Source organism: Sodiomyces alcalophilus, assembly GCF_042370955.1.
Source record: "Sodiomyces alcalophilus JCM 7366 unplaced genomic scaffold ACRALscaffold_4, whole genome shotgun sequence".
Classification (NCBI taxonomy): Eukaryota; Fungi; Ascomycota; class Sordariomycetes; order Glomerellales; family Plectosphaerellaceae; genus Sodiomyces; species Sodiomyces alcalophilus.
In genome coordinates, this window is record NW_027263535.1 from 4,340,958 (window position 1) to 4,354,881 (window position 13,924).

At 53.0% G+C, this 13,924-nt stretch overlaps 7 protein-coding genes across 7 annotated transcripts in view; 3 read left to right on the top strand and 4 right to left on the bottom strand.

The window, feature by feature from the left end:
• ACRALDRAFT_1081874 (uncharacterized protein) overlaps positions 1 to 1,329 on the top strand; it is a gene marked incomplete at its 3' end in the record, with an annotated part of 1,886 nt that extends 557 nt beyond the window's left edge. Inside the window, exon 2 of the mRNA XM_071019228.1 lies at positions 117 to 1,329. Coding sequence (XP_070875171.1) covers positions 117 to 1,329 — 1,213 coding nt within the window. The remainder of the gene's footprint in view (positions 1 to 116) is intronic.
• On the bottom strand, positions 1,078 to 3,032 carry ACRALDRAFT_1042780 (uncharacterized protein). The gene is made up of 3 exons (XM_071015276.1): positions 2,753 to 3,032; positions 2,329 to 2,574; positions 1,078 to 2,190 (listed from the first exon to the last, which is right to left on the bottom strand). Exons 1-3 carry the CDS (start codon positions 2,807 to 2,809, stop codon positions 1,705 to 1,707), a joined length of 789 nt encoding a protein of 262 aa, XP_070875172.1. The 5' UTR covers positions 2,810 to 3,032; the 3' UTR covers positions 1,078 to 1,704.
• ACRALDRAFT_210645 (uncharacterized protein) lies at positions 1,384 to 1,632 on the bottom strand (the record flags this gene model as incomplete). Its single annotated transcript, XM_071023297.1, has 2 exons — positions 1,384 to 1,439; positions 1,491 to 1,632. The coding sequence occupies 2 exons, from the start codon at positions 1,630 to 1,632 to the stop codon at positions 1,384 to 1,386; spliced, it is 198 nt and encodes a 65-aa protein (XP_070875173.1).
• A 79-nt stretch (positions 3,033 to 3,111) lies between the features above and the next one.
• Positions 3,112 to 7,050, bottom strand: ACRALDRAFT_1042777 (uncharacterized protein). Its single transcript, XM_071015275.1, has 3 exons — positions 6,470 to 7,050; positions 4,225 to 6,408; positions 3,112 to 4,168 (listed from the first exon to the last, which is right to left on the bottom strand). The coding sequence occupies exons 1-3, from the start codon at positions 6,887 to 6,889 to the stop codon at positions 3,500 to 3,502; spliced, it is 3,273 nt and encodes a 1,090-aa protein (XP_070875174.1). The 5' UTR covers positions 6,890 to 7,050; the 3' UTR covers positions 3,112 to 3,499.
• A 289-nt stretch (positions 7,051 to 7,339) lies between these two features.
• On the top strand, positions 7,340 to 9,032 carry ACRALDRAFT_1081871 (uncharacterized protein). The gene is made up of 6 exons (XM_071019227.1): positions 7,340 to 7,669; positions 7,729 to 7,802; positions 7,878 to 8,116; positions 8,188 to 8,554; positions 8,625 to 8,669; positions 8,742 to 9,032. The coding sequence occupies exons 1-6, from the start codon at positions 7,548 to 7,550 to the stop codon at positions 8,903 to 8,905; spliced, it is 1,011 nt and encodes a 336-aa protein (XP_070875175.1). The 5' UTR covers positions 7,340 to 7,547; the 3' UTR covers positions 8,906 to 9,032.
• A 1,097-nt stretch (positions 9,033 to 10,129) lies between these two features.
• Positions 10,130 to 13,264, top strand: ACRALDRAFT_1034169 (uncharacterized protein; the record flags this gene model as incomplete). Its single annotated transcript, XM_071014963.1, has 7 exons — positions 10,130 to 10,418; positions 10,495 to 10,855; positions 10,923 to 11,000; positions 11,110 to 11,325; positions 11,459 to 12,122; positions 12,183 to 12,425; positions 12,485 to 13,264. The coding sequence occupies 7 exons, from the start codon at positions 10,130 to 10,132 to the stop codon at positions 13,262 to 13,264; spliced, it is 2,631 nt and encodes an 876-aa protein (XP_070875176.1).
• A 241-nt stretch (positions 13,265 to 13,505) lies between these two features.
• Positions 13,506 to 13,772, bottom strand: ACRALDRAFT_2019873 (uncharacterized protein; the record flags this gene model as incomplete). The annotated part of the gene is made up of 3 exons (XM_071019989.1): positions 13,506 to 13,593; positions 13,642 to 13,710; positions 13,753 to 13,772. 3 exons carry the CDS (start codon positions 13,770 to 13,772, stop codon positions 13,506 to 13,508), a joined length of 177 nt encoding a protein of 58 aa, XP_070875177.1.
• Between the last annotated feature and the right edge of the window lie 152 nt (positions 13,773 to 13,924).

Sequence of the window (13,924 nt, forward strand, 5' to 3'; positions counted from 1 at the left end):
AACCCCCCCCCCCCCCCCCCCCCGAGTCATTACGATACGCAATGATGATTCCCCACGAGTCCCGCCAGCACCACTTCGCATATTGCTAATGCTGCCCGCGTCGCGCTGTCGAATAGATTTCCCTTCACCGAGAGAGAAACCGTTCCCCTTTGGCTGTTGCTCGTTCTCGTCGTCGTCGCTCCCGTGGCCATTATCTTTCTGGTTTGCCTCATCTTCGTTCCCGGAGGCACTGTACCCAAGGGAATCCCAAGACCTTTGGTATGGAGAAGGAAACTCTGGGAACTGCACGCAGGCTGGCTTGGCCTTGCCTTGGCGCTCATCGCCGCTTTGTTCGTCACCAATGGTTTGAAGAACATGTTTGGCAAGCCTCGCCCTGATCTGCTCTCTCGGTGCGAACCCGACCTGGCCAATATCGAGCGCTATGTCGTGGGGGGAATTGGCCGCGGCCGCGTTCCCTCCACGCTCAGCTTGAACCAAGTTGTTGGTATAGGATCGCTTGTGTCGGCGGATATATGTCAGACCTCTGATCTCCGCAAACTCGACGAGGGATTCCGCAGCTTTCCTTCCGGCCATGCCAGCTCCTCAGCGGCAGGATTGATTTATCTTTCCCTCTTCCTAGCCAGCAAATTCGCCGTTACTATACCCTTTGTCACTCACCAGGGCGGTGCGGCCGCGCACTCGGCTTTCCCTTCGCGCCTGCTGGCTGGCGCATCTGGGCCCCCGGCACCGTATAGCCAGCATGATCAACCCCTGGCAGAAAAGCCGTCGGACCGTCTAGCGACTCACAGAAAGATGGTAACCGCGGTTCGCCGTCAAGCTGCAGCCCCGCCACTGTATCTTCTATATCTCGTTCTTGTCCCCTTCTTATTATCTATTTTCATTGCCGGCTCTCGCTGGTTCGATTATCGCCACCATACTTTCGACATACTTTTCGGCTACTTCATTGGACTACTTTCGTCTACTTTCGCCTTCTACTATTACCACCTCCCCATTCGACACGGTGCCGGCTGGGCATGGGGCCCTCGAAGCAACGACAAGGCATGGTGGGCTGGTGTTGGGTCCTATAGCTATGCCACCGGCAAGAAGGACTTGGACGTGTCCGGCGATGCGGAAAAAAGTGTTGGGTTTGGGCCCAATGGCCAAGCGCCTTCGACTCGAGTTGCTCAGCCGAAAGGTGATGAAGACATGGCTGGGGGCAACGGACTTCACTTGGAACAAAACTCCCTCAGCCGGAGAGACCATCTCAACTCTGCCCAAATGGGTCGAAGATGCGTTGCCGATGCCGATCAGCCAGAGGCGTACCAGTTGCAGTCCAACTCGCCAACCTAGGCCCGGCAGGCCAGAAACTTGAGACGGCAGCAACACCCGGGCCATGCGATCTGATTAGGCATATCTTGGAAATTTGAGAATCCAAGATATCAACGGCACCACTAAAATTTCTTGGTTGAGTAGTGCAAATTTTGTAGGTAAGGGAAGCTACAACGGCGTACCGGTTAGAATTTCATTTTGGAATGGCGTGAGGAAATGGAATTTCAACTGTCCCCCGAGTTCCAACTGGTCGGGGTTTGGTCGGGGTTTGGTCGGCGTTCTTTGTCCCTGAATATCATGAGGTTTGGGGTTATACAATATCATGAACGTGAAGCAGCTCGCTCCTAAAAGGGGAGTTTTATTTTATTTCATTCATAATAACGTAACTGCACACGCTCAAACGTTGCGATTAGTCCCACCCACAACGGCGACGCGTGTATCTGCGCCCTCGAAATGAATGTCGTCGTTTCCGTACTCCAACACCTCGTCGCCTGCGCTATCATCCGGGAACACCACCTCTACGTCCATCTTGCGTAACCGCCGGCGCATCTCATCCCTCCTCTGGTCTTGCCACCGAATCAGTGCGGCCGAAGCATGGACTTTGAAGCCGTAAACGCGCGGGACATAGCGCTCAACGGTCTTTGTAGGCATGAGAGTGGGGTAGACTTGAAAAAGGACGCTGTGAAACGAGGTCCCGAAGTAGGCACCGTCGATGGCCGCGTGGCGCGATGACTTGGGGTTGTAGACATCTTCGCAACGAGCGCAATACAGCTTGACCGCTTTGAGGTTGGGAACATCTGTGAGGCCCACAGGCAACAGCGGGTGCGACTGACACATGACCCGCGGGCATTTTCCAAACTCGGTCTTTTTGTATTTGTCGAGCTAAATCTCGCGCGATGGCGCAACCTCAGTCAGTCTTTTCTTCAATACCCTGTTATGCATCTTGGGGACGGTGGAAAGACAACGGGAGAAGGGGGTGGAGAATTGAGAATGGAAGAGCAGGAAGAGAAGAAAGCTCACCATCTTCTGCAGTCCACGCGTGGTCACGATGTATCTAGCGTGGACGAGACCGTATAGATGCCTGGCAGACTTCTCGATGGTTTCTCGCATGTCATCGTCGCAATCGAGGTCGAAGACGTCGGTGACAAGGTCAAGTGCATATTGGTAATACTGCACTTCGGCGCTGAGACCCGTCAGATTGAACCTGTCTGTCAGGTAGTCCTCGTCGATCTCGCAAAAGTATTCGTTTCCACGAGAGGATATAAACTGTGTAGAAGACAGAATTAGCGCCTCTGGCTGCAACGGAGAAGAGCTCAGGGAGACAACGGGAAGGGGCGGGGGGAGAATGAGTGCTGCTGAGGCATGTAGATTATAGCGCGCGCGAGGGCCCTTCTTAACAATCCAAGGCCTTCCCAGTTTAGGGACGGTATAGAAGCATACTTACCCAATCCCGCCAATAACTGGTGTAGTCGCTATCAGACTCGCTCACGAAGTCATCCATCTCGAACTAGATGTAGGTGTGCACTGCAGCTCGTTGGGCTGTTAGGCAGGGGCAACGGGTCGGCCTGGCGCCCTCGGGGGGCATAGATTATTTCGCCAGTCTTTAGCCAATGATTTTTAGAGTGTTGACTGGAATATTCGTATGTATGTAGTACGCCGTGAAGTGTCGACTCGAGTTGGTGGTAGGTTGATGATGGAATTTGGTGCAAACTTCCGAGTCCGTCGCGTAGTATTCCCTGCCCCTCTCAGAAAGTACTAAGTAATATGGGGGTTGTGGGGGTCACGCGGGAACACAGTGAGAATACTGTACAGGGGTTAACATTGACAAGGGTGGACCCACTTGTACAAGGCTGCCTGAGCCTAACCTCGTACGGAGTACATCGTACGAAGTACAATCCCCAAGATTCTCTGCGACGTGAAAGATGGGAAACCACGAAATCCCCCCTGATCTGGGCTGTTTTCCGTACAACCTATATACCTTGGTGACACAGTATAGCTGGGGTATATCTCAATCAGTACATCTTGATCTTGAGAACCAAGATGACATCGGGTATATCTTAAATTAGACCAGGATTATTACAATTCCGGTGGCCACATGGAATCGCCGGTAGCCAACAGCCCTGCTTAGTCTACCTTGCCCAGAAGGATGGCCCTCTTAGCGACGGCTGGAGTCAAGACTCGCGATGGCACTTCACGAAATACCATCTGAATCCTCGCCCGCCTCGCTGCCCTTCGTACCGGACCCGTTCATATTGTTTCCGGAGGGAAACGAAAGGAGGTCCAGCCTATGTTTTCGTCCGCCCTGGGTCATAGTCTTCATCTCTGGGACCTTGACGCTATCTAGAGCTTCCCGTAATGTGTTGCCCGTCTCGTCCATTGCTGCCAGGAAACGGGCGAGTTCCTTGCACAATTCCCAATCCTGCGCCTTCATCGCACACGAAAGCAAACGGACAGTATGTTCTGGCGCGGACCCCGTCTCGTCGAGAGTGTGTAGTACAATGAGGTAGCCACCTGCCGTCTTGAGAAAGCCTCGCTGTAACGATTCCTCGAACAGCTCTTGCACCGGAGGCAAGTAGGCAAACAGCGTCCGCCACTGTCTCACCTCTGTCTTCCTTGTACATTGAACTACAATGTCAAGATATTCTTTGAAAGACGATAGTAGTGACAACACGCGCGGTAAAATGGCCTGCTCGGGGGCCGGTGTCGAATCTACTTCTTCGTCTAGAGTGTTGTGCAATAGCATCTCTAACGCGTGAGCAAAGTAATCGAGGTCCCGGTACTGTTCGGCGAGTTCAACAGCTTCTGAGGTACGATCATCGCATAGAAAAAAGCGAAGCACGTTGGGAACGAATAAATGCGTCTATATGGGGCGATCAGCGACTCAACATGAACGGGCTGAGGGTGTTTCGAACCAACCCTGATAGCAAAGTGAAAGAAGGAAAACCCGAGGTCCCGTCTCTGGACCAAGTCGGCCTCGACGCCCAGAATGATTCCTTTCGAAAGCACGGTAGAGAGCGGATAGAAGTCCAATGGTATGGATATGGTCGGGGGCAGGTCTCTTGATGTATCGCTGGATGTCGCCCGCATCACATGGTGGATTTCAGGCCAGAGCCTAAACTCATTTCCGTCGAACACCCACAAAGAGTTGCGAAGCGTAACATTGTCTGCTGTCGTTTGGTGTCCCCCACTCCCTGGTGATGATGGGGTGACGGTGGCCTCGCGTGTTAGCACATCTCGCATGCTCACGTAGAATTCCACGTTGTGGGAAATGACACGCATGTCATATTTGAGGTGGCCTTCTTGGTTCAAGGATGGGCGCAGGAGAACCAACTTGGCGTCCACCAGGAACAAAACAGACGCCACTGAGACATCCTGGGACGGATCGCCATCAATCATCTGGCTCTCGGGCAATATCCAGCTCAAACCACGAACCCTGGCGGGCGATCTAACGATACCATGAAACGCGATTTGACCCAGTTGTACGAGTCTCACCGAACCGGCATAAGGAGCAAATATAAAGTGATACAGGAGGTTTTCGTAGGTGTATACCAAGAGCGAGTCTTCGCCGGAAGAGGCGATAAGAACAATGGGCGCAGGGATGCGCTGCGAGTGAAGCACCAGAGAGCTTTCCAAGGCCGATTCCCTGGAATAGAGTCGAAGCTCGTACGTCTTGTTGACCTCAACAGCGGCTACGAGAATGTGTTGATACCAGCACATCCCGCCTCTCACTAGGAATTCGTTCTCCATTGTCTCGGAGGCAAAGGTCTTCCAGCGACCGCTGTTCACGCTGTAGTGGGCCAAGCCACGCCGCCCAGCTACTGCGACATATCGCCCATCTGGGGAAATAACCGTGTGGCGAATTGGCCACTGATTGAGCAAGTATGCGGCGGGAATCCTCGTTGTGTGCCATAGAGAAGGTTCGGCGGAGATGGAAGCTATGTCGGGCAGGTCATAGCCTCGATAAATCATCACACTGGTACTCGTCTGAAGAACGGTGCGAGCGAGGTTCGCCGAGTTGTAACAGCCGGCCACTGCGCTTCTGGCAATCTCGAGTGCCCAAATTGCTTCATGTTGGGAACTTACCAGGAGTAGTTCGGAACCATTTCCAAACCAGGCAGCATCGACAATTGAGGACAACCAGTTCTCACCCCCCGTGGGCATGACGGCGGTCCCGCGGGAACCAAAGCTATGACTTCCAAGTTTGCCATATACGCTCCACATCACCCAGCCGTTCTCGAAGCCGGCAAACAAGCAGTACCCATCAGGAGAGTAACACAACGCCGTCAGGGCGCCGGCCACATCGACCGATACTGGGAGGCTGTGGGTATGAGACGGGGGGATGTTTCCGGCGTAATCGCGAGCAGAGTAGACGTGGACGTCTCCGTTTTCGCATCCAACAGCGATGAGAGAAAATCTAGCGTTGATGACCACCCGGCGGGCATGTTCGGATTTCCCACGGGGCGAATGGAAGCAGTGACCTTTGAACAGTTTTTTGGGATCGGCTTCCATAGAAGCTGCGTCGTATCGCGATGTCAGGCGCTGCACGGCATGTGCCTTCCCATCACTCGTTATCCAAGTGGAAAGGTTCATCGGTCGGTCATGAGTTATCTCCACAACAGTGACTTTCCTGTCAAGCCATCCCATCCGCGTCACCATCTCGGTCCGTGTCTGGCTGCCGCTGCTGTCGGGTGTCCATCGGATGCACTGGATGGCCGCGGGCTTGCGCGTGGCGACAATCAGTTCGTCATCGAGAGCAAGGGCACTCTCAATGCCGGCATCCACCTTGATTACCATCCTGAACCGGACGCTTACGTCCCGCACGCCTCCCCCTTCCCCTGGGCCCCATAGAAACTGGTCAGGGGCGCTGCTTCCTGGCCCAGCATGGATCTGCCGCCGTCGTTGAACGTTTGCATAATTCGGAAAGAAGGGTCGATACACCTGTGCCTCGGTGTCGGTAGCAAGGGAGTAGGTGATGAGGTAGCCTAAAGCAGTATGGACGACCAGAATGGCTGAATCGGGGCGCAGTAATAGATCGACATTTTCCCCGTACGTCTCGAGGGAGGACTCGGACCGAACAACGACAGCGAGGACGGCGGTTGGCTTCAATGAGGATTAGACCCCGCCCTAATGATTATTGAACTATGGAACAGGCGCGACCCACCTTGGATTGCCAGATTGTCATGGATGTCGCGGTGATGACGGCGAACAGGTGTCCGCTGCGTGACACGCGCAAAGCAAGAATTGGATCTTTCAGGGGAATTTCGGTGGGGCCACGGAATTGCGTTGGCGTCTGGCTGGGAGAGGCATTGGGATCGGTTTCTGAGAGACCATGATCAATGGACTGAACAGCGGGGGTGCGTGGTGTGGCAGGCGTCGCAAGCTGTCCATCGTCCTTTTCTGAGTGCCGTGCTTGGTCATCGGTTGGTATTCGGTCTGGAGAAGCCGGTGATGCCGTCTGGGACGACGCAGGAGGCCGGTTGAAGGGGTTTGGGAGGCCATCATCCGACACAATCAGGTTGAACTCTGGCCCGGAATTGCTGCTAGTTGCAAAGCATTTCGGAGTGCTCACTGGCCAGTACATATCGTCAGAGCCCTGATCCCGCTGGCTGCCGTCTCGAAGTTTCCTCGCGCATAGCAGAATACAATGTTTGAATGTCGAGAAGGCTGGGTGGACTGCTCTGGCGTTACTAGCGACGTATGCCAAATGGTATTAAGAGAAGGAAGTGACCGACGTCAGGTCATCCGTCCCCTTGCTTTGAGTACGGGGTAGTACGGATAGGTACGATGGATCCTGATTGGAAGGGGACTTTGACTAGGGCCCATTCTTGGTGTACCTAGGTACATGCAACGGACTCGATCAATATCCGTACAGGGACACTAACGCTGAATGACCTAACGCTGGAACTAATTAGGTGGGTATTCACAAGACTCTTGGAGAAACATGGGGATTATGTAATATGGACGGGTATCTGCGGGCCGGCCTGGTCTGAACCACGATAATACTCAGTACCTATTACCTGGGGAAGGGCAACTGGGGAGACAGGCAGAACATAGTATGCGATTAACTTGCGCTGGAGTTCCATTTAATTGAGCCCGGAGTTCGGTACCATCAGTTACTATTCAGCTGTTTCAATTTCCCATCTGGCTTCAGTCATTACTTGCAGTCGAATTGCTTTTGGAGCTCTCACGTCACCCCTTTTCCGGTCGCTCAGTGTGGTCCCACCGGCCCGGCCGACCTCATGGCTCCTCTTCGCGCGAGACAGAGCCTCTCAAAAGATCGATTCTCTATTTACTTTGGCAACGTCAAGAGCCAAGTGTATCAGGACCTCAACCCGGCGGCTCGAGGGATCAATTCACGAGGGTATGTTAGTCGCCTGGCGTTTCTCGCTACTCCAAAACTGAGAATCGATATGGATCCAGTCTCTGCTCTATCGCCTGGAACCCACAAGGAACTCTTGTCGCGACAGGTTCCGCAGATAAAACTCTCCGAGTGTGTACGTAGACCCAAAATACCCCGAAACAGTGCCATGTAAGCGATTGCCCTAGACTAAAAATGCTTGCTATGCTAGGGAATCCAGAAAAGCCTCTCGTGCGCTTCTCCACAGAGCTCAAAGGACACTCTGCTGGTATTGAGAAGGTCGCCTTCAACCCTACAAAAGATGCCGAGCTTTGTAGTGTGAGTAGCGACGGCGTGGTGAAGTTCTGGGACGTGAGAAGCAAGTCCTGCATCAATGAGATTACAGGATTGTCGGATGCCGTCTCGCTGGCTTGGGCCCCGGACGGCGAGTCCCTCGTGGTCGGTAACAAGGTATGTGTATGAAGGAAGTTTTTCCAAATAACCCTGAAGATCCCGCGAGCTGCAGCTTACCGCGAGAACAGTCTAATAATATCTTCGTGCTGTCTCCGACCCAATCGACTCCTCTGTCATCCCACCAGCAGCCGGTTCAGACCAACCAGATCACATTTTGTTGGAGCGGCAAAAAGATCTTTCTGAGTACTGGTGAGGGCCATGTCCGCATCCTGTCATATTCAGACTTTGAGCCTCTTCTATACCGCGATCGATCCGGCGGGCTTGATGAATTTGCCCTCAGCGGGCATACTTCACAATGCCTATCTGTGGAATTGCAGCCGACTGCGCGGTACCTCGCCACCGGGGGCTACGACTCGGTGATTTCTTTGTGGGATACCACGGACTGGATATGCCAAAAGACCATCAGTAACCTAACAGGCCCGATTCGGAGCATCAGTGAGTGGGCTTTAAATGTGGCCGGTGCATTCCTGATTGACGCGCTTCTGACTTTGTTTCTCACTTTCAGGCTTTACTTTTGACGGCAGTTACATCGTTGGAGGTAGTGAAGAGGGTAAGTGCAACAATGATGGGTGTCCTCTGCATCCCAATTACCGTGTTCCAAGCTAAACATTGGTTGCCACAGGTTCGGGCCTAGATATTTTTCACGTGGAGTCGGGAGATCGAGCCCACACCATAAAGACGGCCAGGGCAAGCCCAGTCGTGGCATGGGCTCCCACACGATATTGCCTCGCCTACGTTGATCAAGATGTGCTTCGCATTGCTGGAGTTGACTCTGAAAGGAAGTGAACACGGACCAAGTAGGATAAGATGGGCAAGGGAATGACAATGTACGCATAGATGTACGTACATACGTGTTGATATAGTATAATGATATCACTTGTAGAGTGGTCGGGTCGGCACTTCCCCATTGACAGCTGTTTCGATTGTTTCAATTCCACGAGTAGTTCTCCGAGGGTTCGGCTGCTTAGAGAAACGTATTCGTAAAGTCGGGAGGCATTCAGTAGTCAAGAAATGTCGCCAATCCGTTGATAATAGTCAATTGACCAAAAAAAAAAAAAAAAAAAAAAAAAAAAAAAAAAAAAAAAAAAAAAGAACGTGTTGCTAGCTATGACCCTTCTCATTTTCAGCCTGCTTCGTATAGACTTGGATCCTAAGTCTCACAAAATAATACAAGAGGTTCAAGAGCGTAGTTTCGCGTGAACTGAATGGGCTTACATAGTGTTCCGTAGGTAGATAGGCACTGGCTACGTACTTTCTCAACTCTCAACTCTTCAACTCTCCCCAACAAGAACCTTCCCTCTTTAGACCTGGTCGCGTAAACAAACTATGAAGTTCAGGTATAAAGAAATTTACGAATTTTACTTCAAAAGACTAAAAAAGTTCGCATTATATACTCGGATTCCGTTTATGAGGACTGGATTATCGTGCGGGCGTATTAAGAGGCATGTTCATTTTTAATGATGTTTAAAGTTGAAGGGGTGTTAATAAAAGGATGGGAAAGCGCGTTGGTACGCGTTGGTAGGGCAGTTTACTCGTCACTCGTTGAAGCCCGTAAAAGTGGACCATAGCTACTTATAGTCATTCATCCTTCCATAGGCCCGTATTACTACATGCCTTTTATGCTGTACATAAACCTATCCAACCAAAATGGCCAGTTTGCCCGATGAAGGGGGTTCGATGCGATCTTCTGCCACGAGTGCTGGCGTTAGTAACAACAGGCAACCAACCCATCTTCCACATTCCGAACCGAAACCCAAACGACAACGACACTGACCAAACGAGACGGTAATCTAGTAGCTGCCCGTGGTTTACGAACTTGTCATCTCGATAGCGACGATTGGCGCAACTGCGTGTTCGTTTCATCGCTACAAGGCGTTTCGTCGGCATGCCGTGGCGCATTCGGTCGCCATCTTCAAGACCCTTATCATATCCCACGTGCAAAGCCGTTACCCGCCCAGACTAGACCGTGAATCCTTCTCCCTGTGACTCGAGAATCTTGCCGGAGTCATCATGTCCCCAGTCTCGCCGATTTCGCCAGAGCTTAATAACAGCTCCGCCCAGAACCAACCCCACAGCCCCGGCGCTGCGCCAACGCCACGAGGCACAACCGACAATACCAACGTTCCGAAACCGAAACGTCTAGCTTGTCTGATATGTCGGAAAAGAAAGCTCAAATGCGACGGTGGAAAACCAAGCTGCAGCACATGTGCCCGACTGGGCCATCCATGTGCTTATGACGAGGTGAGAAGGAAGAGTGGACCAAAGCGGGGATACGTGAAGGCTTTGGAGGAACGACTAAGTGAGCATATCCCGTTGCGAGCAGTCCAATACGAAAAACGAAATCCCCTTCTGATAACCGTTTGTCCCGGTTGTAGAATATCTGGAGACACTTCTCAGCAAGACACAGGCCTCTCCACTAAGCGGTACGGGCCCTCCTATCAAGCCCATATCCCCCGCCCTCGACACGGGCGCGGCAACCCGTGGACAAGTACCGCCGGTAGCCTCCCCCCTGGGCGTTACCGACACCTCCCTGGCTATACCAGGTGATCGTAATATCGATCGTTGGCGCTTCAACGGAGAATCACCACAGCCACAGTCCAATGCTGCCGTCGACGAGTTTAACTTCGGGGCCAATATGTCCATGGGTATGGGCAGTGTTGGCGGGAATTTCACGTGGGAAATGGTCGGGCTCGGCCTGGAGGAGCCACTCCCTCCGCAGGAGACCATCGATGAGCTGTAGGTCTACCAATATAGACACCCTGGGGCCTCGGACATTCCTACTAACCTTTCACGTACTGCATAGCCACCAGATCTACTTCGAGAAGGTCCATCCATCCCTTCCCATGATTCACAAATACAGATATCTGGCCGCTATGAATCTGTGAGACTTCCGTCTTGCCCTCCTCTCGCCCTACCGCGCTTTAAGGCACCAAGCTCCGACCTGGCCAGCTTTCCTAGGTCCACGTCGTGTTTGGCTAACCAGACTACAGCGCACCCAACCAACGCCCACCCGTTGCACTCAGATACGCCATATGGATGTCGGCGTGCTCCATTACGGAGAAATACGTTGATCTGAAGGATCTCTTCTACCAGCGATCCCGCAAGTACATCGAGGCAGACTATATCAAAGGCTATGGCGAACACATGATCTCCGTCGCACACGCGCAGACGCACGTTCTTCTGGCGTCTTACGAGTTCAGGATGATGTACTTCCCAAGAGCGTGGATGAACACGGGCGCGGCTGTACGCCTGTGCCAAATGTGAGTATCGGAATATGTGATCTGGATGATACTGCGCACCATGGTTTGGTATGTTGGGCAGAGTGCTGACTCTGACCAGGATTGGTCTCCACCGGCTAGATGGCGCGGGTCTAGACGTCAAGCAGTCCCTTCCGCCACCTCGAGACTGGACTGAGCGTGAAGAGAGGCGGCGCACTTTCTGGATGGCATTCTGCCAGGACCGGTACGCAAGCATAGGCACAGGCTGGCCCATGACCATAGACGAGAAGGATGTGATGACCAACTTGCCATCCTCGGACGAGGCGTTTGAAATGAGCCGGCCTGAACAGACACAGTCGCTGCAGGATTGCATGATGCCTGGTGGCGCCAGCAAATTGTCTTCATTTGGCGGAATTGTGCTCATGGCCTGCCTCTTCGGTCGCAATCTCATCCACCTCCACCGACCCGACCCTGATGATCGAGACAACGACCTCAACGGAGAGTTCTGGAAGCGCCACCGTAGCATGGATAACATCCTACTCACTACATCCCTCTGCTTACCACCTCATCTAAAACTGCCGGCTGGTCTTGGAGATCCTAACATTGTATTCACCCATATGAGCATTCACACGTCCACTATTTGCCTCCATCAAGCCGCCATCTTCAAGGCCGATAAGAACAAGCTCCCGGCCTCAGTTAGTGGCGAAAGCAAAGCTCGGTGCGTCGCGGCGGCCAACGAGATTGCCAGCACAATGCGAATGATTTCTCATATGGATCTATCCTCCGTAAGGGTAGCCCCCCACTTCCCGCATCATGAAGAGGCCATTTCTCTGACAGGGCGCTAGATGAACCCTTTCATCTCCTTTTGTCTATATGTTGCAGCGCGCGTGCTTGTCCAGTATCTCAAGAGCAGTCCAGACGACAGTCAAACAGCTGATACGTTATGGTTTCTCCTCTCGGCAATGGGTGCCCTCAAACGCAGGAATCCACTTACGGAATCCTTCCTGGTCCAGCTGGACGTGGACCTGGAAGCTTTGGGAATGAGGATTCCGAGGCTGCGGTCGGCGTTCCCCCGTAGCGGCGATAGCGTGAGTCTGCCCTAGGTCAACCTAAGGAGTCGTGACAATTTCTGACACTGGCCATGTAGCCGAGTCTTAACACTGGCGCGAAACTTTGCGATGGCCCTAATGGCGTTGCTGGGATTCTCTCCTGCCGCGGCGAATTCACCAAACCTACAGACAATGATGCCCACGTGCCGCCTGCCCCTGACATCATGGGAAATCCCGGGCCGCAACCGAGCTCCGACTCGCAATCGAGGTCATACACCGGCCAGAAGTGGCTTCCAACAGACCCAGCTCTCTCCCACGAGCAAAGTACCGGAACTGCCGCGTTGCCGATGCAGGGCATCATATTAACCCCTGGATCGGGATCGATGTATGACAAGGGCGCCTCAAGCAGCGGCCAAATGCCAGGTTTTGGTCATGGCGAGGGTAGTGGCGAGAAGAGCACCACATCGCCGGACGGTGGGCTTTCGAGGCGGCCAACTCCTAACTCAAGCTCAACGGCCGAACAGAGATGCGGTACTACAGCATCAGCTACAGAAAGCAGGATAGGGAGAGACCTTTTCCAGGCCAGCAGAACACTGGATGCTCAGGATGCGAGCAATAGGTCTATTGCCGAAGCTCACGGGCAGTCTTTCTTCGGAGACCCGAGAGGCTTCGGGCTGGGAACGAGTGGACTTGCGCCAGGACAGAGATTCGCCGTGGGTGGGACACAGGTGGAAGGTTTCGGTTTGAGCCCGGGCAGTTGGGGAGGCATGGCAGGCCAAGGGGGCGTAACACCCATGGGCGAAGGTGTCCTGCGATCACTCATGAACATGGGACCCATGGACGCGATGGATTTGCCGTCTTGGAACTCAAGCTCGTGACTAACTTGTAAGGGTTGCCATGCTCCGCGCTCTGTATAACCGCCTTCCATCTCCACTTCACACCCTTCCATTTTTTCCCCCTTTGCAGGCGTTGTGCGGTTGGTCGACGGCGTCGGAGGTTTATATCTTCACTCGGGCAGCTATCTTTCTATGTGGGGGAAATCTCGCATGTCCTGAGATGGGTCTTTCCCAACCAGCGGGGGTAAAAAGCGGAGCGAGGTCTAAGGCCTCAGTCCTATCATCATGACCACGGAACGAAACGAACCAAGACGATACATGTGTCCAAGATTACAAAGATGCCGAGGCCTATTCGCATCTGGAGCTCCTGGCTATGCCTTTGCCATTTGTCTTTAAAGCAATGTCATCTGGCTCGCGACCAGTTAAGGAGGCCGAATGTTATGATGAAGTCTAGCTTGGTAGCTTGAGTTGACGTATCTAGCAGTGAGCTTTGGCCCTCTGGCACCACCGACTTTCTATTGCTTACTCACTGAGGAGAACCCCCTATCATCGCACCCTTTTTTTTGGTATTTATCAGATAGTTTAGCTCCGTATAAAGGAAGCAGACATGATAAAGGACATCGTCGAGGGGGAAAAAAAAAGAAAAAAAAAAAAAAAAGAGGGGGGGGGGGGGGGGGGGGGGGGGGGCCCCCTTTTCCCCCC

Bases quoted from the DNA above. Each gene is read 5' to 3' on its own strand.
- ACRALDRAFT_1042780 (XM_071015276.1), bottom strand. From the start codon at position 2,809: ATGGATGACTTCGTGAGCGAGTCTGATAGCGACTACACCAGTTATTGG. The intron at 2,575-2,752 runs GTAAGTATGCTT...TCTTCTACACAG, and splicing joins CCAGTTATTGGCGGGATTGG to TTTATATCCTCTCGTGGAAA. The intron at 2,191-2,328 runs GTGAGCTTTCTT...CGCGAGATTTAG, and splicing joins CGCGTGGACTGCAGAAGATG to CTCGACAAATACAAAAAGAC.
- ACRALDRAFT_1042777 (XM_071015275.1), bottom strand. From the start codon at position 6,889: ATGTACTGGCCAGTGAGCACTCCGAAATGCTTTGCAACTAGCAGCAAT. The intron at 6,409-6,469 runs GTGGGTCGCGCC...TCCTCATTGAAG, and splicing joins TGACAATCTGGCAATCCAAG to CCAACCGCCGTCCTCGCTGT. The intron at 4,169-4,224 runs GTTGGTTCGAAA...CGCCCCATATAG, and splicing joins TCTTTCACTTTGCTATCAGG to ACGCATTTATTCGTTCCCAA.
- ACRALDRAFT_1081871 (XM_071019227.1), top strand. From the start codon at position 7,548: ATGGCTCCTCTTCGCGCGAGACAGAGCCTCTCAAAAGATCGATTCTCT. The intron at 7,803-7,877 runs GTACGTAGACCC...TTGCTATGCTAG, and splicing joins AGATAAAACTCTCCGAGTGT to GGAATCCAGAAAAGCCTCTC. The intron at 8,555-8,624 runs GTGAGTGGGCTT...TCTCACTTTCAG, and splicing joins AGGCCCGATTCGGAGCATCA to GCTTTACTTTTGACGGCAGT.